Genomic DNA, 27321 nt, shown 5'->3' with positions numbered 1-27321 from the left:
ATCTAGCATACAAAAGAGAATATAATGGGCAAATTAACCCCATAGTTCATTTCTAGAAATGGTTGGTTTCCTTGGGAGATTTTCTTTGATGTTCTTCAACCTTCATATGATTTTGTAGCCCTAAAGTTGTTGATGCATTCAATAGACAAGGAGTAAAAGGCCACTGGCATGTCAAGTATGTGATAAGCTGAGTGTTATTATTAGTACTAACACTTGTCGTATTTCTGCCAGCATAGTAACATAATGATGCACCTTCTCATGATGTAGAGCCTACACCTTTGTTCTCTGGCCCTAAGCAGCCATCTTTTCCTCAAGCTTGAAGGAGTCTGATCATGGTCTCCACTACCGTGCCCTCCTTGTGTTGATGACGATGATGATGGAGAATAACACCGATCCATATTCCAACTTATTGTGACCACAATTAAGGAACCACAGAGAAACTCTAATAAAGAAGAGAGAGAGCGAGAGGGAGAGATTTGTGCAGGGTTCGAGTTGTTAGGAGATGCTCTTTATTGGTGTTACCTCGATGGACCACATCCACAGCTCTTCTTGCTGTCTGGAGTGTCCCCAAAACAAGACTCAATTGGAGACTTTATGAAGAGAGAAGAAGAGATGTATATAGGAGACGTACGCCATAACGCCTTGGAACGTTAGAACACTAATTTATATGATGAGATGAAATTTTGGATGGTTTCATTTCATTTCTGTATATTTGCTGTTGAAGTGGACTAGGCTAGGCAAAGTTTTTGTTTGTATACTGTTCAACATTTAATGTTAGAAGGATAGCAATGGACAGGTTGAGATCATGTATGTAAATTCATATTCCTATAAAACTCCAAATTCTTTGTAGCAGTGAAATTTAATGTGATTTATTGGGCTTCATATGCATTTTGCTGCCCAATTGTACATACAGATACCATCTTGAGCAGCCCAGATTTGTGCTGATTAACCCAAATCTGTGCTTGAATAGGAGTGGGATTCCATCGAAGTATATATGAATTTGTGACCAAACACAATTATTTTCTTGGCTTAGAGTTAAGAGAATTTATAATGTATGCATTTCTTTGGGAATCCATTTTACTTGTTATCATGTTAGTTTTTTTAGCCTAATAAACTTCACAGCAAACCAAGACGTTAAGCACTTTTTTCTTTTTAACGATAAAGAGTATCATAAGGCCGGATTATTTATCAATCAATACTAAGTTCTGTCTCCAGAGATAATTTTAAAGAAGCAATCCTATGTTAATTTGATGCATTTAAAGAATTTTAATAATTTTTCTTATTTACTTGCTCCAAAACTTAATCAAATTAAACCTTTTACAAGGAAAAGATTTGAATGTGAATTCTACGATCTCCTTCTTACTTTAAAAGTAAGAACATTACCTCACTCAATACTCAAAACTTGTATTATTTTTTGATGGGGGCATTTCAATTCAAAACTTAATCAGGTCAAACTTCATATTCAACCAAGTTTGAAGATAATCCAAATCCAGTAAAATCTCATGTGGGACCCGATTTGGTTTTTAAATTTTTTTTTAAAATAGTATCATTTTAATTTTTTAAATAAATATTTAAAACAATACTATTTAAAACTGGACCGCTTAACCCATGAAACAAACCTTAAATTTAGACAAGTTTTGGGCTGATTTTTTTTTGCTAGAAAGTAATTTCATTTTGAAAAGTGATTTTTATAGAAAATCAATTCCTGAAAAGCGAATTATTTTTTTCTGTTTGGTAGTGTCATGAAAAATAACTTTAAAAAACTTTCCAGTGTTTGACTAAGTTATGGAAAATAACTTATCAATATTTTTTTAAAATTTTATTAAAAGAATGAGGACTGAATCTTACAGATAAAAAAATTTGTAGGATGAAATTAAAAAAATATAATTTCATAAATTATTTCAAATAAAATAAATAAAAATTAAAATAATAAAAACTAAATCTCACAAAAAAAAAAAAGATGATGAAATTAAAAAAATTACAATTTCATAAATTTTTTCAAATAAAAATAAATAACAATCAAAAGAATAGGAACTAAATATAATAGTTTAAAATTTTCAATTAAGAAAATAATAAGAGAAAAAAAATAAGGATAAAAGTTTATATAAAAACCAAATTCTAATGGATGAAATTGAAAAAAAATTATAAAAATTAAAATATTAAGGACCAGACTTGATATAATCAACAAATAAAAAGATATTTCTGATTTTTTCACAACTTTTAAAAAGTGTTTTTCTTATAAAATAAAAAGAAAATACTTTCTTGAAAACTAAACCAAAATTTTCTTTTAATCAAAAAGTTTTTTTCATTGACTAATTTTTTTAATGATAAATAAACACAAAAAAATTTTAAAAAAAATTTTAAAAAAATAATTTTCTATAAAACAAACAAGGCTTTTATAATCCTACTAAGGAGAGCACTAATATACAATTCTCTTTTCGTTGTTATTCACATGATGAAGTTATAACATTAAACATTTTAAAAAAAAAATTCATTAATTTTAAAAATATCATCATGCTAGGATTTTTTAATTAAAATATTGTTTAGTATTTACAGTAATAGTTATATTTCAAAGTATTTTTTACTCAGAAATGCATAAAAATAATATATTTTTAAAAAAATTATTTTTAATATCAATACATTAAAACGATAAAAAACACACAAAAAAAAAATTTATTTGAAGCAAATAAAAAACCAAAATAAAAATTTAATTTTTTTTAAAACACATTTGAAATCCAAAAACATATAGAATCTAAACCTAAATCTTAAATCTTAAATATATCATTGATACCCTCATCAACTTATTCATGAAAACCACCCTTTCCCATGCTTTCATTAAATTTAAGTGCAATATAATCATCAAATTAAAGGGTATATACTTTGGTTATGGAGAGAAGCCTAGTTAACTTAATCAATAGAATTCTGTTGGACCCTAAATGCATCACGCATGCCTAGTTTGCTAACCCAAGCCCAGCCAGCATGCACTATCAAAATTGCTGACTCATACCAGATTTCTTTCTTGACAAGTAGGCAACCTAAGTACTGTTTGTGATCCAATTGAATCACCTAAGACACTCCTGGTACAAAACCAAATAGGTTTCTTGTTGGCATCAAACTAAACCCTGACAAGTTACCTCTCCCTCTCCCTCGCCCTCGCCCTCCCATTTTTCTTTACCTTCACTTCGATCGATCAATCAATCAAAACCCAAGTCACCTTTAATTTATCTTTGTTATCTCTTGTTAGGTATGTTGTAAAGTTTGAAACTTTATCTGGGTTCATTATTTTTGATAAAAAGACTGAAACTTTATGCAGTTGGTTGAATGTGTTTGATAAAAAGTTTGAATCCTTTTTTGTGGGGTTTTAGTGAAAGAGAAGGTTTTAATGATGTTTTGGTGTTTGAAATTTGCAGTGGATTATAAAAGTTCCAATATTGATACCACCACCATGGATAGAAGTTCATTCAAGCTTGATCATACTTTGGGTTAGTTTTGTTTTGTTTCTATTTTGATTGAATTGTTAAGACCCATGCTTTTGTTTTCCCAGTCACAATCTCGTGTTTATTGGATTATTCGAGGAGTTATGGAAAATCATGTAGCCTTTGAGTTGAGTTATTGCATTTGAAATAAAAAGAAAAGAAAAGAAAAGAAAAGAAAAAAGCTTGAACTTACTGTTTTGATGATTTTTTCTTCTTTTGTGCGTGTGTGTGTGGGGGGGGGGGGATTGATCATACTGTACTTTTTTCTTTGCTAGCTATTTAGTTTGATATATGAAGATAAGAGAGGTTTACTTTTTGAATGATATTCTGGGCTTGGTGTGATTTTAGTTTGATATGTAAAGGATAATAAAATTATTTCTTTATATCTTGGGCTTAAATACAATTTGATATGCAGAGATTAGATGTATTTTTATTTTTGGTATGAGACTCAAGAGTTTGCAATGGACTAGCGTGATCAGGCCATCTGGAAAATTTCATTGTTTGGTGTAGTTGAGACTCGGGACCCCCATGAATTTCATCTACTGTTTCATCTATTATTTTCTTTGATGACATGAAAGGAATGAACTTTAGGGTCGGATTTGAATGTGGTGACTTTGATTGGACTTAATTTGTTGCATTTCTTTAGGAGGCAAATGAATATTACTTTTTTTTTTTTCCTTTTCGGTTCCTGAACATTTTATAGAAAATTATTTTTTGTAAATCCAAATTAAATATGAGGTTCAAATGGTTTCTATTGATGTTGTAGTTCTTTAATTTGGTTATGGTGTGCTATTTCATCTTAATCATATACTTTGAAAACGAAGTCAGCGTGTTGATCTTATATAAATTTGTCTACCTTCTATCTAAAATTTGATCTTATTTCAGAGAGGAGGCAAGCAGAAGCTTCTCGCATCAGAGAGAAATATCCTGATAGAGTACCTGTAAGAACATCAGCTGCAATCTAGATTCTATATATTCTAGTCATTCTGAAAATACATTTCTGTCTAACCGGCATGTGCCGTGTGGTGCACTGTGCAGGTGATTGTGGAAAGGGCTGAAAGGAGTGATATCCCTGACATTGATAAGAAGAAGTTAGTTCCATTTTTTTCACATTCTCTCCTGTTTTAAGTTGCAGGACGAGCTCATCTTATTTGAAGGAGCTCCAGTTAGATCATAGTTAATTACTGTAATCTTTTTAGACAACTCTGATTAATTTCTTTTTTTCTTAGCAAGAACATTTTGTTGCTATTATGACCTTTTGAAACTTCTATGTACGTATCCAGTTAACAAATCTAATATTTAGAAGCATTATCACGCACTGCTGACTCAAATTCTGTACACCAGAAAGGGGATTTCAATTTTTATTCCATACTTCTTTTGTTCTAATTTTCATTCTGTTGTTGTAAATTCAGATATCTCGTGCCAGCTGATTTGACTGTGGGTCAGTTTGTTTATGTTGTCCGGAAAAGGATAAAGCTCGGTCCTGAGAAGGCTATATTTGTCTTTGTAAAAAACACTCTGCCTTCTACCGGTGAGTAGTGCTCTGTAATTTTCAAGTTGCAAGTCAATGTTCTATGAGTTATGTTGGTGATTTTCTTCGTTTTTTTTTTTTTTTTTTCCAGCTTCATTGATGTCTGCAATCTATGAGGAAAACAAGGATGAAGATGGTTTTCTTTACATGACATACAGTGGGGAGAATACCTTTGGATTGCACTAGATTATGTCATCAATCTGTATAAATGAATACCTTTGGATTGCACTAGATTATGTCATCAATCTGTATAAATGAATCCTGGAAGAAGTATATTCTTAGCATTCAGCATAAGCTCTGACTTTTTTTATCTATTCCCTTTAGTTTTGATTATGCCATTGAGTGGATGATGGAAGTTATTTATGACATGGAATTGAATGGATAACATGGCATCATTGCAGCTATCTTTGTTCGAGATTGTTTAGTCTTTGTTTGAGGTGCAAAGATACAAAGTGAAAGTCGTTCTCTTGATTCTCCTTGAAGCAATAACAAGTGTGAACAAATCATAAATGACCAAAAGCAATGAAAAGTAATTCTTGGAAGGTTTCTTTTGACTTGTTTCTTTCTAAGTATTGTTATTAAGCTGGTCTCTACCCTTTAATGCTGGAATGTTCAGAAGTTGCATGCTCATCTCAACCAGAATGAGATGTTCAAATGGCCATCTGTAGTGAAGGGCATCTTGCAGCCTGCATTTCCAAGCTGTTACCGCTAACTTTCCAAAAATAATAGTTGGTGTGTTTAATTTGTTTCTTGGTGCAGTGTGGTGAGGCTTGCGTTTTATCCTAATCGTATATTTGAAAGTGTTTTGGTTGATCAATCAACATCACAATTTTGTATGGATTTATATGGATTATAACAAAAATTTCTTTGAAACCTTGGTTGAGAAAAAGGTAAACTGCAAAACCTACAACCATGCATTTGGATGCTGCCATGGTGGAAACTGTCTTTTCTTTGGGTGAAGATCTGTTTATTTTGTGAGCCAACTAGCATTCAAACAAATTCCTAGACAAATAAACAAGCAACCAAAAAGAGGGAAGACAAAGGGAGCATTAATAGCAGCCCATAACATAATCTGCCAGAAATCATCTGTTGTTGCTACAATAACACGAGGCCAGTTTGTTTACATATAAATCATTTTGGAGATTATTTTTTCTGGCATTTAGTTTTGACCCATTTGAAGCTACTGGTTGCTCCACTCTTGAGCTTTTGAGCCCCAGACATAGCAGCTGCTTTGGCTTTGTTTAATCCCCCTTTGCCATCTGACTTCTTCTCGTTGCTGGTATCTTGCTTGGTTGTGTAATTGTCTTCTTCCATGGAACCAATGCCTCCTGCACCCCATTGATCTGCCCAGCTGGGAGCCTCACTTGCCATTGTTTCTTGTTTTCCTTCAATAAAGCCAAGAATCTAACAACAAAGCCAAAGTTTAATAACCTATATTGCATACCTCACAAGAAAAGTATAGATCCAATTAAACCACATAACTATGAGAAACAAGCATCAAGAGACTTACATCTTGTGATCACATTTGCAAGCATTTCAAGAAAATCATACAGAAGACAAGCCATTCTTTATTAAAAACTAGAGATCATATTCAAATGCATGAAGAGACCTGAGATTTTTGTTATTTTACAAGAGTTTTGCATGTCAAAATAGAAACAGATCCAAATCATAAACATATTAAACATGGACAAGAACACAATCAAAGAGAAGATCAAGATATCATATTTAGTTTGGTGGGTGAAAGGAAAAAAGACGAGATTTACCTGGTGGAGTTGTGGCAATCAGCCTTGGCTTAGATTGAGAAACTTGAAGGAAGAGTTGATGGGAAATGATCAAGGGCTCAAGAACCTTTGAACTAATGAAAAGGAAAAGAAGCCACTTGTTGATAGGCTGTCTTTAGCTCCATTCTATGCTTAAAAAAGACTTTCCAACTCACTCGTTGCTTCTTTCCTTGTTACGAAGAAAACTATTTTTGACATCCAACTAACCTTAACTCTTTCTGGTTAGAAAATTTCAACCTGACGTTGTTGTGTTCATCATGTATTATGTCCAGGCTGGACATTGGGTTCTACCTGGGGGAGGTACATCTAAACAATTATACACACATTCATACTTGTATAAATACATGATACCTAGAATTTTTTAATGGTGTTTAGGTAGTAATTAGTGGTGTTCTATTAATTATTTAGTCTATCTTAAAAAAAAATACACAAAAAGAATAATAAAAAAGAATTTATAACAAGTGGAAAATGATATCAGTATCTTCCTCTAAGATTTTTCTCTTATATTTGTATCTATATTTTTTTTAAATGAGCCTAAAAAATAATTATTAGATCAAATAAATTTTATAATTTTAAAATCTATTTCTTACATAAGCCAAGGCAGACCTCCTTTATGTTCTGGAGGGTAATAACACCAAAGTTTTTTAAAATATCTTAATTTTAGTTATTCAATTTTTAAAGTTTTCATAATGATTATGCATTTAGCTTCTCTAAAACTAAAATATTTACTCTTCAATCTTATATTTTTTATAATGATATCCCCAAATAAAATTTTCTAATTTCATCCCTCAACATAAGAATTCAATTATAAAATCAAATCAAATTGATAAACAAAGGTCTTTATCTTTACTAAAAAATGTCGGATAAAAAAAACATACAAGTATAATTTTCCTGAATTCTCAAGTGCGTTCGGCTGGCACGTGCTAGCACAAACACGTCTCAGTGGAGGAGCGTTGGGTCTGACCAAAACCAGAACAAGCCATGATTGGGCTTGGTGCTAGCCAAACTCGCCCACAGTTGAGCTTGACAGTGTGTCAAGCTTAGACGCGATGAGTCTGGCCAATGCCTGCCCAAAGATTGTTGGGTCTGACACTGGTCAAACCTATATATTGCAGGGTTTGGTGTTGGCCAATTCCAATTGCTTTTTTTGCTTGGCCAATGCTAGAACCATGTTAATGGATGACACTTCCAAACCTTATATTTGAGTATGGCAGATGGCGCTAGACCCAATGCTTAAGGCATGCCCACCAAACATGGCTCTTAGGTTAGGCAAGTGCTACTATGCCTAGTAGCTTAGCTTGGTGTGTTACCAGGCAAACAGGGTGGGCTCGACACATGTATTTTAGAAGTGTCAAGCTTGAGAATTTTTGTCATCATAACCCATTCATGCCTAGATTTGATACACCCACAGATTCAAACATAATACATGAATCTAACGTCGTTAATTATATATATTTTTATATAAAATCTTAGAGGATTTATTTCTCAACAAATAGGTTTAATAAAACAAGTTTACACTTTGCTAACATCATTAGGTGTATTAAAACTCTTTTATAGCCCATCATGTCTCCATCTTTTAACTAGATAAAATGAGTGGAATACAGCCCCACAATACAACTTAAAAATATCACACAGATAAAATTACACTCCAGTCCTTGCTCTCCATAAAAGGACAAGACTCACGAAAATAGTTGAGATAGAGAAGATATGTTCCTTTATTCCTTTTATTTTGAAATGATATAAATTCACTCTAAAATTGTATGTGACATTTATTTTTACTTCTCCACCTTTATCCCTAAGTATTATATTCCTTTTTTATTTGTCCTTTTTGTTCTAAAACAGTAACTAACACAACCTTTAATTGAGTTTCCCGAATAATCTTTCAATCTTATTTGTTAGCGAGCCTCTATGAGAATGAGTTTTATCATCATATGACATATCATCACCAAAATATCAATTAACAATATATTCAATAAAAAGATGATCAAAGAAAAAGAAAAAAGGTTATCAAAAATTGAAAAAACTACGAAGGCAGTTTTAGTTGATGCTTAAAATCATAGTTTTAAAGTTACTAGACTATGTATCATTTAGAATAGGTTTCCACACACACACACACACATATTCACTCAAAACCTATCTTTTTCTAAACTCAAACATAAAGTCTAATAGGTATAATAAGAAAGTGATGAAGTCCTAAAAACCCAAGTAGCTTAGGAACAAGGCTCTTAGGTTAAATAGTCAATTAATCAATTGGTCCTAACATATCAATCTTATTCATTCTCTCTAGCTAAGATGGTTGGTAGCTTGTATTTGGTGTTTGGTAAGCTAAAATAGCTTATGACTAGTACTTGCAAAAGGTCCCCTTTGATGGAAATATGGACTCTTTGATACTTAAATAAGTATTCTTTTTAGATATATAAAGATATATTGATAAAATCTTGGTTCATCAGTAGCCCCCAATCTTTATGATATAATAATATGCAAAAATTTTAATTAATCTCTTAATTCAAGTAGAGTGGTGAATTTTGCTTGTATAAAAAGAGGGTAAGCCAAGAAAAATACAAAGAAAGATGCATCTGAATTGAAAGAAAATCTTTCAGACATAAAAGACCAAGAATCTGTACTTAGAAAAACTCTAAGAGATGAAGGGTACCATGTCTATCATCTATACAAATTTCTAAGTGGCTATGTGAAGCCTACTTAGGATGAATTTATACTTTGAAATTTCTAAATGATTATAAGTTCTTTAGATAGTGAGAGTTTGTAACTTTCCCAACATTGTCATGAGACTTAAGAGCCCTCAACTAAAGAATGATCATCATGATTATTTTTTTATGAGGCATGAGAGCCCCCCACTAAAGAGTAATGATTTGATGATGTTTCTATTTATACTAGGAAGATCACATCCATCCATTTCTAAAAGAATTACACATTATTAGCACAAGTGTTAAGGGGCCTTCAGCCATCACCTAGAGATAAAAAAACATCATTTTGAAAAAGTCATTTATATTTAAGAAACTTATATTTTTATGAAGGATCATACATAATGAAGTGATCTAAATGATAGGCATGGATAAGGTTCTTTGAAGAAAACATGTATTGGAGGTGGCACTAAGATGCTTACTTCAAATATCTTGATTACTTCACTTGGAAGGTTTGTTATGTCTTAAGGTGATCTAAATTACTTCACTTTGGACAAACTTCTATTTGATAAGGTATAAAGTTTTCTCTGGAAGGCATACCCTCTCACTCCTCTTGTCAAGGCTACTTAGGCCACTAACTTAATTAATTCCTCTACCTTGAGCATCTTCTCATTAGATCTCCTTAAATACATTCATGTAGACTCGTCCTCTTGTTAGGCAACACTAAAAAGCTCCATAAAGTTTTTTTTATGGGCATGTTAGTTTTAAAGTGTACCACTAGTTTGACGCACAGGTCACTAAATCCTTCAATAAAGTTTGGTTATAAGTTGTTATACAAAATCACCCGCAGATACTCTGAAAGTTGTAAGGGGTATTTTGCATATTGAGTCATAGTCTTGGATGATTAATTTTAAGTTACTGCGCATATTTTATACACGGTCCCTTGGGATGACCAAACCATCATAGTTGTCTAAACTTGTTTTTTATGGAAATATAGTCTTCAGGGAGTCGAGTGTTTAATATACATTTGGATAAGGGAGAAACTCTCTATTGATAGGGGCTATAGATATTCCTAGGTATGCTCATACGTAGACTCTATTAGTTCTTTATCAGTTGAGCTCTTGAAAGCCCGAAGAGCTTGGCATAGAACGACGGTTATAGTGACTGATGTTCATCCCATAGTAACTACAAGGAGTACATTTGGAGTATCAACTCTATGTATGGGTATGGATATGATCCATTGAAGGACTTTTATGAATATCATTCTTATTGGTTTCCTCTAGGTAGTGTAATCATCTATGGGCTCCTTGTGCAATTGGAGGTTGTGATGCTAAGGCATTGTATGTTGTTGAAGGTGTTAAGACTTGTTGGGGTGGCAAAATCTGATTTCGCTCTTGGATTGCCAATACGGCCTGGGTGAGGGGATGCACCTGACTAGTGAGTTGTTGAAGCTCTTATTAGGTAGGAGTGTCAGCAACAACAAGTTGATTAGTTCTGTGTCCTAACCTAAGTGTGCTTTGGCTATGTGCCATGAAATGCCCTATAAATGCTAAAATGAAGTTTTAGGAAGAAACTAATGGCTTTTTATCAATTTTTTCACAAACAGTGCCAATTATGAAGTCCTAAAAGTCCAAGTAGCCTAGGAACAGGGCTCTTGAGTTAGATAGTCAGTTAGTCAATTGATAATAGAAATCTCATCCATTCTCTCAAGGTGGTTGATAGCTTGTATTTGATGCTTGGTAGGCTAATATAACTTTGTGGCTAACACTTGTAAAAGGTCTCATTTGGTGTAGGTGATAACTCTCTAATACTTAAATAAGTATCTTTTTTAGAGATGAAAAATACAATAATATTCTAGAGAGACATGCTCTGAAAATATATATGCAGTAGAGAATGAAGATTGTAAATATTTGTTCTAAAAGTCTCATAGTATATTTATAGCTCGTGAGCTGAGTCCTTTTATAGAGAAAAGAGGTTGGAATATAACTCTATCTTTATGATATTTTAAGTTATATCGTGAGTTGCATTCCACTTATTTTATTCAATTAAAAAATTAAGATATGGTGGGTCATGATAGACTTAAGCCCATCCGGGGTTGGGCTTGATGCATTGCCAAGCTCTTGATTGGTTGGCCTTGGCATATTACTAACCCCACTTGGGGCAAAGTCTGGGTCTGGTTAACACCAGACTTGGTACGCCTCCACTGGAGTGTGTTTGGTTTTGACGTATACTAGCCCAATGCACCTGAGAATTTAAAAACATTATACTCATATATTTTTCTTAATCCAAAATTTATTAATAAAGATATATTGATAAAATTTTGGTTTGTCAAAAACAAAAATGCCATATGATAAGAGATAAGTTGAAAGAAAATGTGAGCAAGAATGATGGAATTGTTGAAGAGCTTGTGCACCAAAGAAATGAAGAACATTACTAACGGAACTCTTCTTCAGATGGTCGCGAATGAACAATCCTTTATTTTTATTTCAAATTGTAAAGATGCTTTGATTTTTTTAATTTTTTGCTAGCCTTCTAGATGCGTGAAGTTTTAAATGACTTTGTATTGAAAATTATTAGTGATGATATGGTTGTTTGTCTTCATTTCGAATATTTGATTTCATTTTATTTCTGTCTTGAGTTTGAAAATTAAATCATACAATATTTAATATTAAATATATTTATGACATGCAACACCTTGTATTTGGGCTATGATTAGCAGTATATTTATTTGCCCCTAAATCCCTTCATTATCTTTTTGAAAAAAAACGTTATTATTGTTTTAATTTGTAGCCAATTGTAAATTAAATAAACTTATTTAACATTTTAATTGAAAGATTAGGATAAACCGTAGTTTAAAACAATAAAATTAAAATATATTATATTATAAAAAATCGGTATGGTATAATATATTATATATTCAATACGATGAAGTCTTGTATGAACTAATTAATCTTATATTATTAGAGGCGGATAAATCATCATTTTCTATCACAAAAACAACTAGTGTTAAGATTTATCTAAAATAAAATAAAAATTATAATATTCAATTAAAAAGTGATAGAGATTGTTATCCTAGGATTTAATTTATAAATTTAGTATCAAATTAAATACGTTAATTATAGTAAAGACATGATGAACACAGTGATAACGAAAGGGATAAAAAGGCTAAGGGCTAAGATAAAAGATAACAAGAGCATGGACTTGTGAGAGGATCATGTCGATGAGCTAAGCTTTCAATAGCTTATTGAATCGGAGAAAAATTTTATGATGTTACACACGCATGATTTTGTGTAACAAATTCATGACGAACGATAATGAAGCTCTTCTTCACATGCTCTACATATGAACAATCCTTTTTTATTTTTTTTTTTCTCTTGTAAATAGGTGAATTTTCCTCTTGACTATTTTTTTGTTGTTGTTCTTGAAGCTTTAAATAACTCTTTCATATTGAAACTATCAATAATATTATTAATAATATGGTCAGTTTCTGTTGTTTAGGTGTATGATAATGACTTGATTTAGCTATGGTATAACTCGTCCTTTTTATTTTTATTTTTTGTGTCCTGAATTTTAAAATTAAGTTGGAGCATATATATATATATATATATATATAAGATGAAATATCTTCTATTTAGGCTATGATTGATGATTTGTTCACTCTTATAAGATTTTGTTATCTCTTCGAGTTAAATTATACTTTGTTTTAGTCTATTGTGAATTAATTTTATATAACTATTGAATTGAAAATTTATGATGATCCATAGTTTAAAACAATATATTTAAGGCATATATATACTATTAATTCGATTATCATGGTAATAGTTTATATTAGATACTATTTAATCTAGTGGACCTTCCATAGAAGGAAATGATGATTATTAATGTTGCTTGGCATTATCATTTTCTTCCTTAAATTTTAGATGATAAAGACAACTAATTAACTGGTGTGAAAATCATATTTGAATTGAACAATTTATAAAATCCAATTTACAAGTGATCTGGGTTTCCTATCAAAATGGTAATATATCTGATCTCCTGTAAATTTCTTATGCTAGGATCTTCTTGTTAAGTTATCAGAGTAGTTCTCATGTATTTGAATTTGTATCAACAACATCTTATGCAGTCCTTGTAAATAGAACATCTACTTATCAAGAAAACATCCCGGAGAAATCTTCTGTATGGTATCAGAGAAATTAAAATCCTCCAACGATGGCTTTTTTCTTTTTTATTCTCATGGCCACAACACTTGAGTCTGTAGTTGTCAACAATTTTGAACTCATATCGACACACTCACCTTGCCGGTTCTCAGGTTCCCCTGGTACTGACACCCTCCAACTCTCCTTCGCGTCGTGCTCGAGTGATGTCCTTGACAGCACCACTGTTTGTCCGTCATCAGTCCTACGTTTGAAGAGCTACATGACATGCTGGTTGGCCATGAAAGCTACTTGAAACGCATGGAGGCTTCCAGTTCAATTCTGCGCCCCGCAATGCTCCCTCCAAATCATATCCTCACCGCCACCCCAACACAGGTTATTCTGGAAATCCACGCTCAAATCCTAGCCGCCATGGTAATAAAGGGAGGTCTGGTAATTAGTCCAACATTATTTGTCAGCTATGTGATGTCGTGGGCCATTCTGCCAAGACTATAAGAGGAATGGGGTGGCATTATTAGGAGAATTAGGTCAAAGCAAATTGCAAGGCAGGAAGATATGACGGCAAAATGGAATCCCAGATTAATCAACCGTATTGTACGAAGAAATTAAGGAACATGAAGGGCCCAAGAAGAAATTAAGGAACATGAGCCAAAATGGCCTGTTGCTGGCTCTGGTTTCCTCTGCATTGTATGGCATCAAAGGGAGGGAAATACGTTAGGATTTGGTCTAGGTTAATGCAGACAGGTTTCACTGTCGTTTGTTGCTTATGGTCACGACAAAGGAATGCTTTGAGACTGTTCTTTTTCCACTTAACCCTACTAATCATTTCAGACCAGCATAATCCAAGACCAGCACTAGTTTTGGCTTTAGTTTAACACACGGATTGTCCAGTTAATTACAGTCATTAAATCAAGATTAGTCAATTTGATTAAGTACCAGATGCCCACTTACAAAGTGACACCTCCTCATCCCTTCTCTTTTTGCTGCCCTTAATTGTGTTCTTACTGTTGTCTTGCCCATCATTCACGTACGATACCAGGCTACCGATCTCATTATTGTTTATTAGCACTGCTACTGTTAGCTGTGTAGATACCAAGTTTTGTGTGTGATTTTACAACCTATCATATATATATATATTGAACGAAAGACTTTCTCAAGTAAATAATATTAATTAATATTGAATATAAAAATAAAATTTTGATAAAATTCTAAATCAACTCAATACATCCATCTATTTATTCTAAAATAAAGTTGATGAATGATGTTGTTCACAATTAGATTTAGGGTTAACTTGATATAGGATTCAAGTCAAGAATAAGTAGATTAGCTTGAGTAAATATTTCTTTAAAAAATCAATTAATTGAATTAATTGGATCATATGTTAACCTAAATTTTGATTGGATCATGTAGGTTCAACCTTTTTTTTTTTTTTATGAAATATAATTTTGTTATTAATAATTATTAAATTTAATTTAGAAATAACTTGGTATAGGACTCAAGTTAAGAATCAAGAAATTAGCTTGAGTAAATATTTTTTTCAAAAAAATCAATTAATTAAATTAATTGAATCACAAGGTTAACCTAAATTTTGATTGGATCATATGTTTTTAACTTTTTATTTTTTTTTTTTTATAAAATATAATAGTGTTATTCATAATTATTAAATTTAATTTGAGGATAACTTGATATAGGATTCTAGTCAAGAACAACTTCTTTTTATTTATTTTTATGAAATACAAAGAGTCATATCATATATCATGTACCAATCATTTACATTGTTCTTAAATTCTTTAAGTTCCATTTTTTTCATTTACAGATCATGTTCCATTTACGTTGTTCTTGAATTCTTTAGGTTAACCAGACAGTTCCATTTTTCCTTAAAAACAATTTCATGTGCTGTTAAGAAATCAAAACATCTCTTACCATTAAATCATGAATTCTTTAGGTTAAGTTTTTAATTAACTCAAACAATCTAATAAAATTTAATTAACTCATCCAAACCCGTTGCAACAACACCAAAAGAAATCTAAAGATAAAAAAGAATTATATAATAAATTAATCCAATAATCTATATTCTTAATTTTTTTTCTCAACAAATCCTGACAACCATGCTCAATCATTGGGTCAAAAATCATCAACCCACACTTGACAGGGAAAGGAAAAAGAAGAGAGAGAGAGAGAGAAAGACATGAAAAACCAAAGGCAAAAGAGAGGCGATAGGATCACTGACAAGTAAAGAAAACATCCACGGGTTCCTGCTGCTGCTCTCTCTGTCTCCTGCCAAACAAGAGAGAATCAAGAAAAGTCGAGCCAAGACAAGATTGCGTGTATCTCTCTATCTCCCCTCTTCTCTTTTACACAGTCTCCCATAAAACATATATATATATATATATATATATATATATATATATATATATATATATATTAACATTCTAAAAGACAACCCCATCCAATCCCAAGCCATCATCAGATCACATATATTCAAAGTCCGAATTCCAAGTTTTAACTTGGCTTTGATTAATTTTATCGAGTTAATTTTTTTTTAAATAATTAAAATAATATATATAAAAAAATAAAATAAAGTTAATGAGTTTATAATTGAGTCTTGCCCAATTAACCTGCTGGATATATTAGGTTTTTTTTTTTCCTGTTTTTTCTTTAATCTGACCTAGTTTTTAGCCCCAGGTTGACTCATAGGGCCGATTTCAAAACTATGCATATATTTGTTATTTAAGATCACCCGGAAAAAAAAATAATTTGGTTCGGTTTGGTTTTTTTAGAACAAAACCGGTTTAACTCAGTTTTTTCAGTTTTGACTTGTTTTTTTTTTTGTTTGGCTCTTTTTTTTCTGGTTTAGCTCGATTTTTTCTGGTTTGGCTTGTTTTTTTGGTTTAGTTTTTTTAGTTTCAAGTTTATAAAACCAAACTGAACCGGTGTTTTTTTCAAAATTCTAATCAATTTTTTTTTACAGTTTTATTTTTCTAGTTATTTTTTTATTTAATTAATTTTTTAATTTTTTTACTCACTTTTAATTTAAGATTATCAGAGAATGCTTAAACCTTACAATTTGAAGTTGAAAAATGGAATTTCAAGAATATTGAATTAGAAAAAAATATTACAAGCTCTTTTAAACCCTTTTGAGATCCATCAAAAATAAGATTTAATCTCCATTATACAATTTTTCTTAATATTTTAAGAAAAATAAATAATTCATATTAAATATCCAAATAAATATCCATGTATATTATGCAATCTTGATCATAGATGTATATTTTGTGAATATCATGATCTCACCCAAAGTTATTAAACCAAATTCACTTTAATTTTTTAAATATTAAAATAATATTAATTTAATATATAATTTTTTTAAAAAATAAAATTAAATTTTAATCGGATGTAAAATTAACATGTCAATTCGTAGTTTAATATATTAGATTTCAACTTTACCTATAATAAATTTTAAATTGATAACTTATCATATCAATCACTAAAACAAACTTAGATTTAATATTTATAATCTTAATGTTAATATCTTTTAAATATTTAATAATTATAAATAATATTTAAAATGTATCTAATTTCTCGTGACTGTGATTTAGAATAATATCTTAATATACCTAAATTCTTGAAATTAATTTGCATTTGATTTTTGTAGTCATAAAATTGATTATTTGTGATAAATATTTTTCTTTTAATTTTTTAAATACAATTATACCCTTTCCTTTTCTCTGCCCCGTAAGCCCATAACGTTCTTTCAACAGTAAGAAATTAAGACACAAAAACAAGCATAACTGTCTTCTTCCATCCCTCTTCAAAATCATTTCCTGTCCCCTCTCCTACTCTCTTTATTTTTCTCTCTCGGACAAGACCAAAACTAAACTAAGCTAAGCAATGTCCAAATCCACCTCGACGTCGTCGTCTTCAGCATCAACGACACCGTCTCCTTCAATAAAACCAGAATCCTACGCTCACAGTCCAGTCCACTACGCCGTCGTGCTGGGGGACCACACAACCCTCACACGCCTCCTCTCCACTCTCCCCAGACTCACCGATCCCACCAAAATCCACACGGAGTCTGACTCGCTGAGTCAAGAACAACTTGTCGACAAAATATCCTCTCTCGTCGACCGCCGTGATGTCCCTTACCGTGAAACGCCTCTCCACCTTGCTGTCCGCTTAAACGACCTCTTCGCCGCCAAAGCCCTTGCAGCTGCTGGTGCTGACGTGTCGTTACAGAACTCCGCTGGTTGGAACCCCCTCCAGGAGGCATTATGTCGCCGGTACTCGGAAATCGCTCTCATTCTTCTCCGGCTCCACCACCGCTCCGCCTGGTCCAAGTGGCGACGCCGCTTGCCTCGTCTCACTGCCGTCCTTCGCCGCATGCGCGACTTCTACATGGAAATTTCCTTCCACTTTGAAAGCTCAGTCATTCCTTTTGTAAACAAACTCGCTCCATCGGACACGTACAAGATCTGGAAACGTGACGCTAATCTCCGAGCCGATACTACCCTAGCCGGCTTCGACGGCTTGAAAATCCAGCGCGCCGATCAAAGCTTCCTCTTCCTCGGCGACGGTGAACAAACTCACTCCATTCCTCCAGGTTCTCTCTTAGTTCTCAACCACGATGAACGTAAAATCTTTGATGCATTCGAATCCGCTGGATCTCCGATGAGCGAGTCTGATATCGCCGGATTCTGCTCCCAAACGAGCGTATACCGTCCCGGGATGGATGTCACTAAAGCCGAATTAATAAGCCGAACGAATTGGCGACGACAAGAGAAAACAGAATCTGTTGGCGAATGGAAAGCTAAAGTTTACGAATTAAACAACGTCGTTTTCAGCTTTCGATCTCGTAAAGTAAGCGAAAACGACGTCGCAGGAAGCGAGCAAGTTTTGCCGTTAGAGCTTGACGAAGATGGTGACGGCTTTTTAGTGGCTGAAAATCCTAGCTTCCTTAATTTTGAATTTAATAACGGAAATGAGAGTAAAAGGAGGCATAGCAGTTTTGTGAGGGAGGAGAGGGAGTTTGTGAGTGTAGGGAGGAAAAGTGTGGATATTTATCCGTCCTCTACGGTGGCGGAGAGGAGGAGGGTGGTGGCGGTGCCCGAAAAGGTGAAGGAGAAAGAGTATGTGAGGAGTTTGAAGCCATCAGTTTGGTTAACGGAACAATTTCCGCTAAAGATTGAGGAGCTATTGCCGTTACTTGATATTTTAGCGAATAAAGTCAAAGCTGTGAGGAGAATGCGTGAATTGCTCACCACTAAATTCCCGGCGGGAACTTTTCCGGTCAAGGTAAATTAAATACATTAATTAGTCAATTGCAGATTTTGGGATTAGTGTTTTGGGTGTCGTTTTGAGTTTTGTTTGACTATTGAATTCTGTCGTTTCAAGTGGTTTTGTGGGGCCTTTTTGTTTTTTGCTTTTGACCTTTAATGAACTTGGAAAAGGATTACTTTGGTAATTAAGTGTCTCTAATAAATAAATTTTGGTGCCGTTGTCGTTTTGATTGTTTTGGATATGACTTAGTTGTCGTTTCATCTATAATTACGGGGATATGTGATACCCCGGGGTTTAGGAATTCTGCGGGGCCCATTGTGCTCTTGGCGGAAGCTAAGGAAAAGAAAAGGAGTCTCTCTCGTCTGTGATTCGTAGCAGAGGAGAGATCTTTTATGAGGAATGTGTGGTGGGGTTGGGGCTTTGTAGCGGTCGGTGATGTGACGTGGGATGTTGTGATTGGTTTTTTTTTTATTTGATCGACGGTGATGGTGGGTGGGACCCTAAAGATCCGAGGTTTTCCTTTTCTTGTAAGCAGGGAATGGAGCTTAAGCCCTATGGGTCCCATGTTTGGCTATTTCTTTTCTTGACTAGAAAACAATAGTACCGCGCCCGATTCTGCCACGTCATCTGGGATTGATCAGATGCTACAGTGGCAAGATCTTGTGCTTGAGGGAAGGGCTGAGTGATTTCACTTTTCACATGCATGATGGGGTGCGCAATCAATGAGTTTGTTTTTATTGATTTGATCTGGTAAATAAATTTGTTAACGGTAGCGGTGGTGGTGGTGTGTTTTGGTGGATACAGGTGGCGATCCCGGTGGTCCCGACAGTGAGGGTGGTGATAACATTCACTAAATTTGTCGAGTTACCACCAACGGAACAATTCTACACTCCACTTTCAAGTCCAAGACATTTCGGTGGTCTTGTAGGAAGTAGAGCAGGAATATCAGATGATGATAAAAAATCAGACACGCACTATTCATCATTACCACCGTCGTCATCGTCTTCGTTGTCAACTTCGACCTCATGGTTGCGGCGAAACAGCAGCCAGTCTGCAAGCAAGCAGCACCACCGACATAGTTCTTCAGTAGGGCGGCAGCAGCAGCAAGCTGACCCTTTTGGTATACCAAGTGGATATACATGGACAAGTGTTGATGACAAGTCTAGCAAAATGAAGAAATCCAAGTCTGTCAGGAAATCCAAGTAATGAGTGAGCAAAAGACACAATGAGGAAATTCATTTAGGGCAAAGAGAAGAAAGGAGATGGTTGGTGATGATTAATTAACTGCATTCTTGTAATTTGAGCTTGCAAATATAAATAGAATATTGAGCCCTTGATGTGTGTGGTCGATGATAGGTCTGACAACACCGTGATTAGAAGGTAAACTAATCCCTAGATTTTTTTTCTATTTCATTGCTTCATTTAGTGAATTAGATCATGCTGGTTTCACCATCAAATTCCTCAACTGCTTTCTCGTTCTTTTATGTTCTTGAGCTAAGGTGGAGAAGACTCTGGTTGGCTTTGAATTTTTTTAAATGCGTCTGGTTTTGCTCATCGGGAAGCCAGATCCTTGGCATCCACTTGGGAGCTGGAAATTCCTTGATGAAGACTGGAAATGAGAGGAACAGACATTCTTCCATTATTAGTAATCATCACAATCATTGATAGCAGTATATGTGAAAGCAATTGCTCCTTAATCATTTCTTCTCAAGAAAAATAACGGGGCATGGTGAGCTTGTTCATAAAGGACAGGAGCTGGCCATTAATTATTAGAGATCAGAAACAACAAACTCTTCATTGTTTTCTAGTAAATTAATGTGGTACAAATGCAAAGACAATCCCATGTTTATAAGCACATAATTGATCTAAGTTAACAACTACATCTACAACTCAAGTCTTGAGCTAGATTAACCCTCGAATCTTGTCTTATAAAATTGTTTATGCATATGATAATAATGCAGCATGAATGCAACATTAATTTGTTTTGATTTGAAGAAAGCAAGCTTATTGCTTTAATCAGTATAGAACATAATGATTTTGCTTAAGCTTTTGCTCACAAGTAACTGAGATTATAATGAAGGGAAAAAGTGACTGGAACAGGATTTGAAAATTATGTTGATGCTGTCTCTGCCTTGTCCAATCTTTATTGAGCAAGAACATGTTACCAAGGCAATGTGGTTGAATTCTGTAGAGAATGGCAGCAAAAAGAGAATGGACGATGAGGTGTCATTCTGTGGATGGTGGCCTTGGTACTAATCAAGTTGACTAATCTTCAGATTAGGACAGTAAGTGCACAAATTTCTTATTAAACTAAAGCTTAAAACAGCGGGACTGTTAAGAAGATCTTAATCAAATCTGGATTTCGGAAGTCTAAGATGACTGGTGGGGTTAAGTGAAAAAAGAGCAGTCTCTAGGCATTTCCTTTGTGCTGACAATAAGCAATCAACAAGAGTGAAACATGTCTGCATCTACCTGGACCAAATCATGACGGATTTCACCTCCTTACATGCCACACACACACAGGGGGGAACCAAGGCCAGCTTTTAACTATTTTTTCCTCTAGTTTCTAGGTGATATGGCCTGCAATGATGATGAGATTTGAGTCGATTAACGTTGTGTATTCCCAGCAACCTACGTCAATGTTGCATCTTGGAGATTTGTCATTCCCTTCAGCCATTAGAACAACACATATATGATACAAAATTGTCAATTTAAAATTCTAACGGGTGTAGTTTAACTAGTCAAATCTTGAATTTGCTTTTTAAAAATCACTAATTCGAGTGTCACAAACATTAAAATCACTTAAGATTTATCCGGTCGTTAATTTCAGAATCTCAAGAGATTAGTCGAGATACGTATAAGTTAACCTAAACATTCATGAAATATATTATAAATCAAACCCTTCCAAAATATTTGTCAAAAAGAGTTTGTAAGAGTAAATAAAAAGGTTTTCAGTAACAATATATCTTTTCTCTGATATTTGGATTTATTTATTTTCTTTTATTTACGAGAATAAAAGAATAATGAAATTGGTAGTGAACGTCCTATAATTAAGCTAGTAATTAAGAGAGAATATGTAAAAGAGAGTCGAAGATCAAGTGTTACCTCCAATTGCTTCAGAAATTGATTAAGTGATGAAATACTATTTTATGGACGTGATGACACTATGACAATAACTATGCAAGTGTTTTGTTGTTGTAATATAGATTGTTTTTAAAAATTATTTTTTATTTAAAAATATATTAAAATATTTTTTTATTTTTAAAATTTATTTTTAACACTAACACATTAAAACACTTAAAAACATAAAAATAATTAATTTAAAATAATTTTTTAAAAAATACGATTTGAAAAAAAAAATACTATCTAAATGAACTAGAGTATCCTTAAGAGTGTGTAGCTATTTCATAAATGTAGTATTAGACATTATCATAAAAAAAAAAAAAAAATATGTGCATAGGCATGTCCCAAATATATTAGAAACCATTTATGATGTCTATACTTAAGTATATATTATTAATATTATCAAATCTTATTTAATAAGAACACGAGCAAAAGAGAAGGGCTTCCATGTAGAAGAAAACACTACAAAAGCAATCTCAGCCCATGCAAGTAAAGAGCTCACTTGATTTTTTTGTCTATAAGCCTCCATGGGAGGATCGATTTTCTGATCAAGAAAGTTATCAGCAACAAATCCAACACAAGAAATTTTATATGTTTTCTCAAGGCCTCAGATTAGGCCCTTTAATTATTTTTTAGAGCCTACGGGTGTTTTTTTAGGTCCAAAAATATATTTGGAGTCCTAACATTCAACATAAAAACGGGCCTTGTAATGAGCACAAAGACGACAAGTATTTCTGGCCCTTGTAGAGATCAATCCAAAACCATGGAAACGAAATTCTTGACACAATTAGTTAATATTGTCAATTTTTCATGCAAAGTATCTTGATCCTCATGAAAATTATGTGAAAATGAAATTTCTACTGCACTCGAATGGACCATAGCTAGGGCAATACACTGCCAAATATGAAATGTTTCTTTCCTTGTCACCTCTTAACTCAACAAATAATTTAATAAATGAATTTCGAGAAAATAGTTAACAATAAAATCAGGCTCACTTTATGGTCTGATTTAATAGTCAAATTACTAAAATCAAATATAGTTCATGATATGACTTAAGAGTTGGGTTACAGATTGGACTAGTTAACTTGAATTAATTTAAATAATATTATTTCAAGAGTTTTTTTTTTTTTAAGTAAAACCAGATTTTGATTAGGTTTAACTGAATTAATTCTCACATTTTTTTTTTAACACAAATCAAGTTAGATCTTAAATTTAACCGTATGGTCGAGCCAAGTTTAATAATAATTTTATCTAATGCCTTTCTCTTCAAGAAATATCTAGCAACTGCCACATAAATTTGGACACTCACATGCCAAGAATTCTAGCATGTATATAAATGAAGAATTGCTATATATTATTTATTGTTGGTGATATATATATATATCACCAACAATAAAGAATTCAATCTATACAAAGCTTGAGAGCTTGATATCTAGCAACTTATCAATGCCTTTGTTATCTGGTTTCTTTAGTTGCTTCTCGGATTCTAGCAGGATTGCATTTGAAGGAGAAGTGCTGAAAAAAGATTGAACAAAGAGGACAAGTCCATGGAGAAGAGCAAAGACTAAAAAAGGTCCTCCAATTCCTATGGCATACTTTCCTGTTGGAGATTTTTCTCACTTATGATCACGTGCATTCTAGCTAGGGCACATAAAACCAATTTTTTTATTATTATTATTAATATAGATGTTCGAGTTAGCTTGTACATATCTCGACTAATCTTACAGGCCCTGAAGTTAACGATCATGTAAACCTTCAATAGTCATCATATTAGTAACCACATGATTTAAATCTAAAACTACAGGAGAAGCAAACTCCTAAATTCTAAGCTTTTATTATTGTACCGCTTACTAGATAGTTATATAAAACTAATATTCATTTAACATTTACTTATTTGTTGAATTTAAGCTGTAAGAAATTTTAAGTTTTTTATTTTTAATTTTAAGGTTGGACTAAAATATATTGCTATATAGTAATTGACTTAGGATATTTGTTTTCGTGAGCAAAACTATATTTAACTTAAAACGCAACAAACTGCATAGATAAACGAGATACTTATAGTTTATACATAAAAGTAAGTGGATTTTTTTTTTTTTTCCTTCTTTTAATCTTCACAATTCTCTCTTTAGTCTTTTATTAGAGAGATGCTATGATATATTATTACCACTCTTGTATTCATAAGGTCAAACCAAAGAAAATACACTTCTCGAAGAAAAAGTGAATTCTTTTCCTGTAAAATTTTGCCAAAACATGATGACTCTGGTAAACAACACACAATTTATGTAGTTGCGTGGGACTTTTGGCCTACACTAGCTCACACATTATTAAGGGTCGGTTCATAGCATATTGCGATGTGGTTGAAACTATGTACTATCATAATTGTAGTTTTAAAAGTATTCAATTAATTAATAAATATTATAATTTTACATGAAACTCTTTTTTAAAATATTAGTTAAGAAAAAAAATACAATTTATAGTTTTTTTAAAACATATATTTATAAATTAAGATTGCAAAAACTACTACAACATCAAATACACACTAATTAGAGGGTTGATCAACTTCGTCAATATATAGACCAAAAGTTATTAAACCTAACTCGGTTTATGACTCAATTTAAGGGTTAGGTCACGGGTTAACTCGAATCAATTCAAAATAATGTTTTTTTTAAGATTTTTTTTATATAAAAAAATTAAAATGATATCTTTTTAAATTATTATTTTTAAATCAAATAATGTTTTGGTTGGATTTTAACCAAATCAATCGAGTTTGTTGAGTCAAGTAGATTATATTAGAGCAATTATTATATAATTTAATTTAAAATTAACCAAAACCTGAGATTGGGTTAGTGGATTACAACAGTTAACCAGTTTAACAACAATACTATGAACTTAAGATTTTTTTTTTTTTTTACCGAGGAGAACAAACTCAACAAAACCATGATGATGTTATCAACACATGCAAATTTTCATAAACAACATGCACATTACTTGACCAATGTGAGACTTTCGGCCTCCACAGTCACACACGGCCATGCACAGAACAAGAGAGAAGTCACGATTAAGTAATAATAGACAATTAATTCCGTAAGCTGGAAGAATTTTTATGTTTCTTATTTTTAATTTTAAGATTGGTCTAAAATATATTTCCATATAGTAATTGACTTAAGATATTTGTTTTTGTGAGCAAAACTATATTTGAAATAAAAAACCATAAAAAAATAATGTTTTTTAACTTAAAACGCAACAAACTGCGTAGATAAACAAGATTCTTATAGTTTATACATAAAAGTAAGTGGATTTTTTTTTTCCTTCTTTTAATCTTCACAATTCTCTCTTTAGTCTTTTGTTAGAGAGATGTTATGATATATTATTACCATCTTGTATTCACAAGGTCAAACTAAAAAAAATACACTTCTCGAAAAAAAAATTAAGTTCTTTTCCTGTAAATTTTTTCCAAAACATGATAACTCTTTATAAACAACACACAATTTCTGTAGTTGCGTGGGACTTATGGCCTTCACTAGCTCACACAATATTAAGGGTCGGTTCATAGCATATTGCGATGTGGTTGAAACCATGTACTATCATAATTGTAGTTTCCAAAGTATTCAATTAATTAATAAATATTATAATTTTACATGATTTCATTGAAAACTCTTTTTTAAAATATTAGTTAAGAAAAAAAAATACAATTTATAGCTTTTTTTAAACATATATTTATAAATTACGATTGCAAAAAATTACTACAATATCAAATACACAATAATTACACAATAATTAGAGGGTTGATCAACGTTGTCAATATATAAACCAAAGTTATTAAACCCAACTCGGTTTATGACTTGATTTAAGGGTTAAGTCATGGGTTAACTTGAGTCAATTCAAAATGATGTTTTTTTAAGATTTTTTTATAAAAAAATTAAAATGATAATTTTTAAAATGATTAATTTTTAAATCAAATAATGTTTTGGTTGGATTTTAACCAAATTAATCGGGATTTGTTGAGTCAAGTAGATTATATTAGATCAATCATCATATAATTTAATTTAAAATTAATCAAAATCCGAGTTCGGGTCAGTGGATTACAATAGCTAACGATTTTAATAACAATATTTTGTTTTGTTTTGTTTTTTTAACCGAGGAGAACAAACTCAACAAAACCTGATGATGTTATCAACACATGCAAATTTTCAGAAACAACATGCACATTACTTGACCAATACGAGACTTTCGTCCTCCACAGTCACAGACGGCCATGCACAGAACAAGAGAGAAGTCACGATTAAGTAAGAATAGACAATTAATTACGTAAGCTGAAGAGAGATTAGGTGCAAAACATCCCTTGATGAAGCCCACAATGCGAGAAGAGGAAAATGATACCCTAAATTCTCCTCTCCACAAATGCAATGAATGTAACTGGTAAAAGGGCGTCACTTCATCTTTGGAAATCTACGTTGACAAGCTATCTTGTAATCATCATTCTCTACGTTCTTCGTCTTTGCAACAAGTCCTCCCTGTCACTTTCCCTGGAGAAATTGTTCTCTACTTTTTTTTTTTCTTTTTACCATAAACTTTTCAACACCTACCTCCTCAAGAAAGGATGATTTGGTTAGGTGTAGCACTTGCTGCAACAGTACCCTAGATAATAAAATTATCCTGGGGATCGATATTCAACTACGATTAACATCTGGGCTGATAAGAAAAGCCGTGACAAGGCCATTCATTATTTTTTTAGAGAATTCTGTCACACTTCGTGTATATATATATATATATATATATATATATATATATATATATATATATATATATCCCCCACAGATTCTCCTGTGGATAGACCAGCAGAGGAATCATGTTGTGGGATGATTGGCAGATAGGATAAAAAATGATGCAGTATTTTATACAATCAAAGGAATTATCTAGATATTATGACTGACTATAGTTTTCCCAGTCATAGAATATCTCATATATTGTAGATCAAGATTTGGGTTTTAATTAGCTATATTACATGTACATGAAATTACATGTATACGAGTCGTGCATTAAAAAAGAATAGTATGAATAGACATATATTATAAATGTTAAAAAGTATTACATCTTTAATACTCAGAAGAGATAGCAAATTTAGAATTTATAGATAAAAGGAGACAAATATGAAAGTCATAAAGCTTGAAAAATATTATTGCAGTGAGTGTATGCATGTAAAGGAAATTATTGTATTAAAAATTAAATCAAAACAATCATAAAATAGTAAATGTTATAGATTGATGGACAAGTTTCAAAAAATATATATATAAAGGCACATGTCTAGAAAGGAAGGAAGGGCAAATTTAAACTTCC

At 32.4% G+C, this 27321-nt stretch overlaps 2 protein-coding genes across 2 annotated transcripts; both read left to right on the top strand.

Annotated features, from left to right (window-relative positions):
• The first annotated feature begins 3052 nt into the window (after positions 1–3052).
• On the top strand, positions 3053–5321 carry LOC118058975 (autophagy-related protein 8B). Its single transcript, XM_035071799.2, has 6 exons — positions 3053–3244; positions 3411–3482; positions 4362–4417; positions 4515–4567; positions 4889–5007; positions 5099–5321. The coding sequence occupies exons 2-6, from the start codon at positions 3446–3448 to the stop codon at positions 5191–5193; spliced, it is 360 nt and encodes a 119-aa protein (XP_034927690.1). The 5' UTR covers positions 3053–3244; positions 3411–3445; the 3' UTR covers positions 5194–5321.
• A 12053-nt stretch (positions 5322–17374) lies between these two features.
• On the top strand, positions 17375–20274 carry LOC118058969 (uncharacterized). The gene is made up of 2 exons (XM_035071786.2): positions 17375–18876; positions 19666–20274. The coding sequence occupies exons 1-2, from the start codon at positions 17476–17478 to the stop codon at positions 20065–20067; spliced, it is 1803 nt and encodes a 600-aa protein (XP_034927677.1). The 5' UTR covers positions 17375–17475; the 3' UTR covers positions 20068–20274.
• Positions 20275–27321: the final 7047 nt, after the last annotated feature.

The sequence above is a fragment of the Populus alba genome, chromosome 4 (genome assembly GCF_005239225.2).
Source record: "Populus alba chromosome 4, ASM523922v2, whole genome shotgun sequence".
NCBI classification, from domain to species: Eukaryota; Viridiplantae; Streptophyta; class Magnoliopsida; order Malpighiales; family Salicaceae; genus Populus; species Populus alba.
The sequence above is the reverse complement of the archived record's forward strand: the minus strand, read 5'-3'. Positions and strand labels throughout refer to the sequence as shown.

Coding starts and splice junctions, on each gene's coding strand:
- LOC118058975 (XM_035071799.2), top strand. CDS start 3,446: ATGGATAGAAGTTCATTCAAGCTTGATCATACTTTGG. Junction 4,568..4,888: donor CCTGACATTGATAAGAAGAA/GTTAGTTCCATT, acceptor TTGTAAATTCAG/ATATCTCGTGCCAGCTGATT. Junction 5,008..5,098: donor AAACACTCTGCCTTCTACCG/GTGAGTAGTGCT, acceptor TTTTTTTTCCAG/CTTCATTGATGTCTGCAATC.
- LOC118058969 (XM_035071786.2), top strand. CDS start 17,476: ATGTCCAAATCCACCTCGACGTCGTCGTCTTCAGCATCAACGACACCG. Junction 18,877..19,665: donor CGGGAACTTTTCCGGTCAAG/GTAAATTAAATA, acceptor TGGTGGATACAG/GTGGCGATCCCGGTGGTCCC.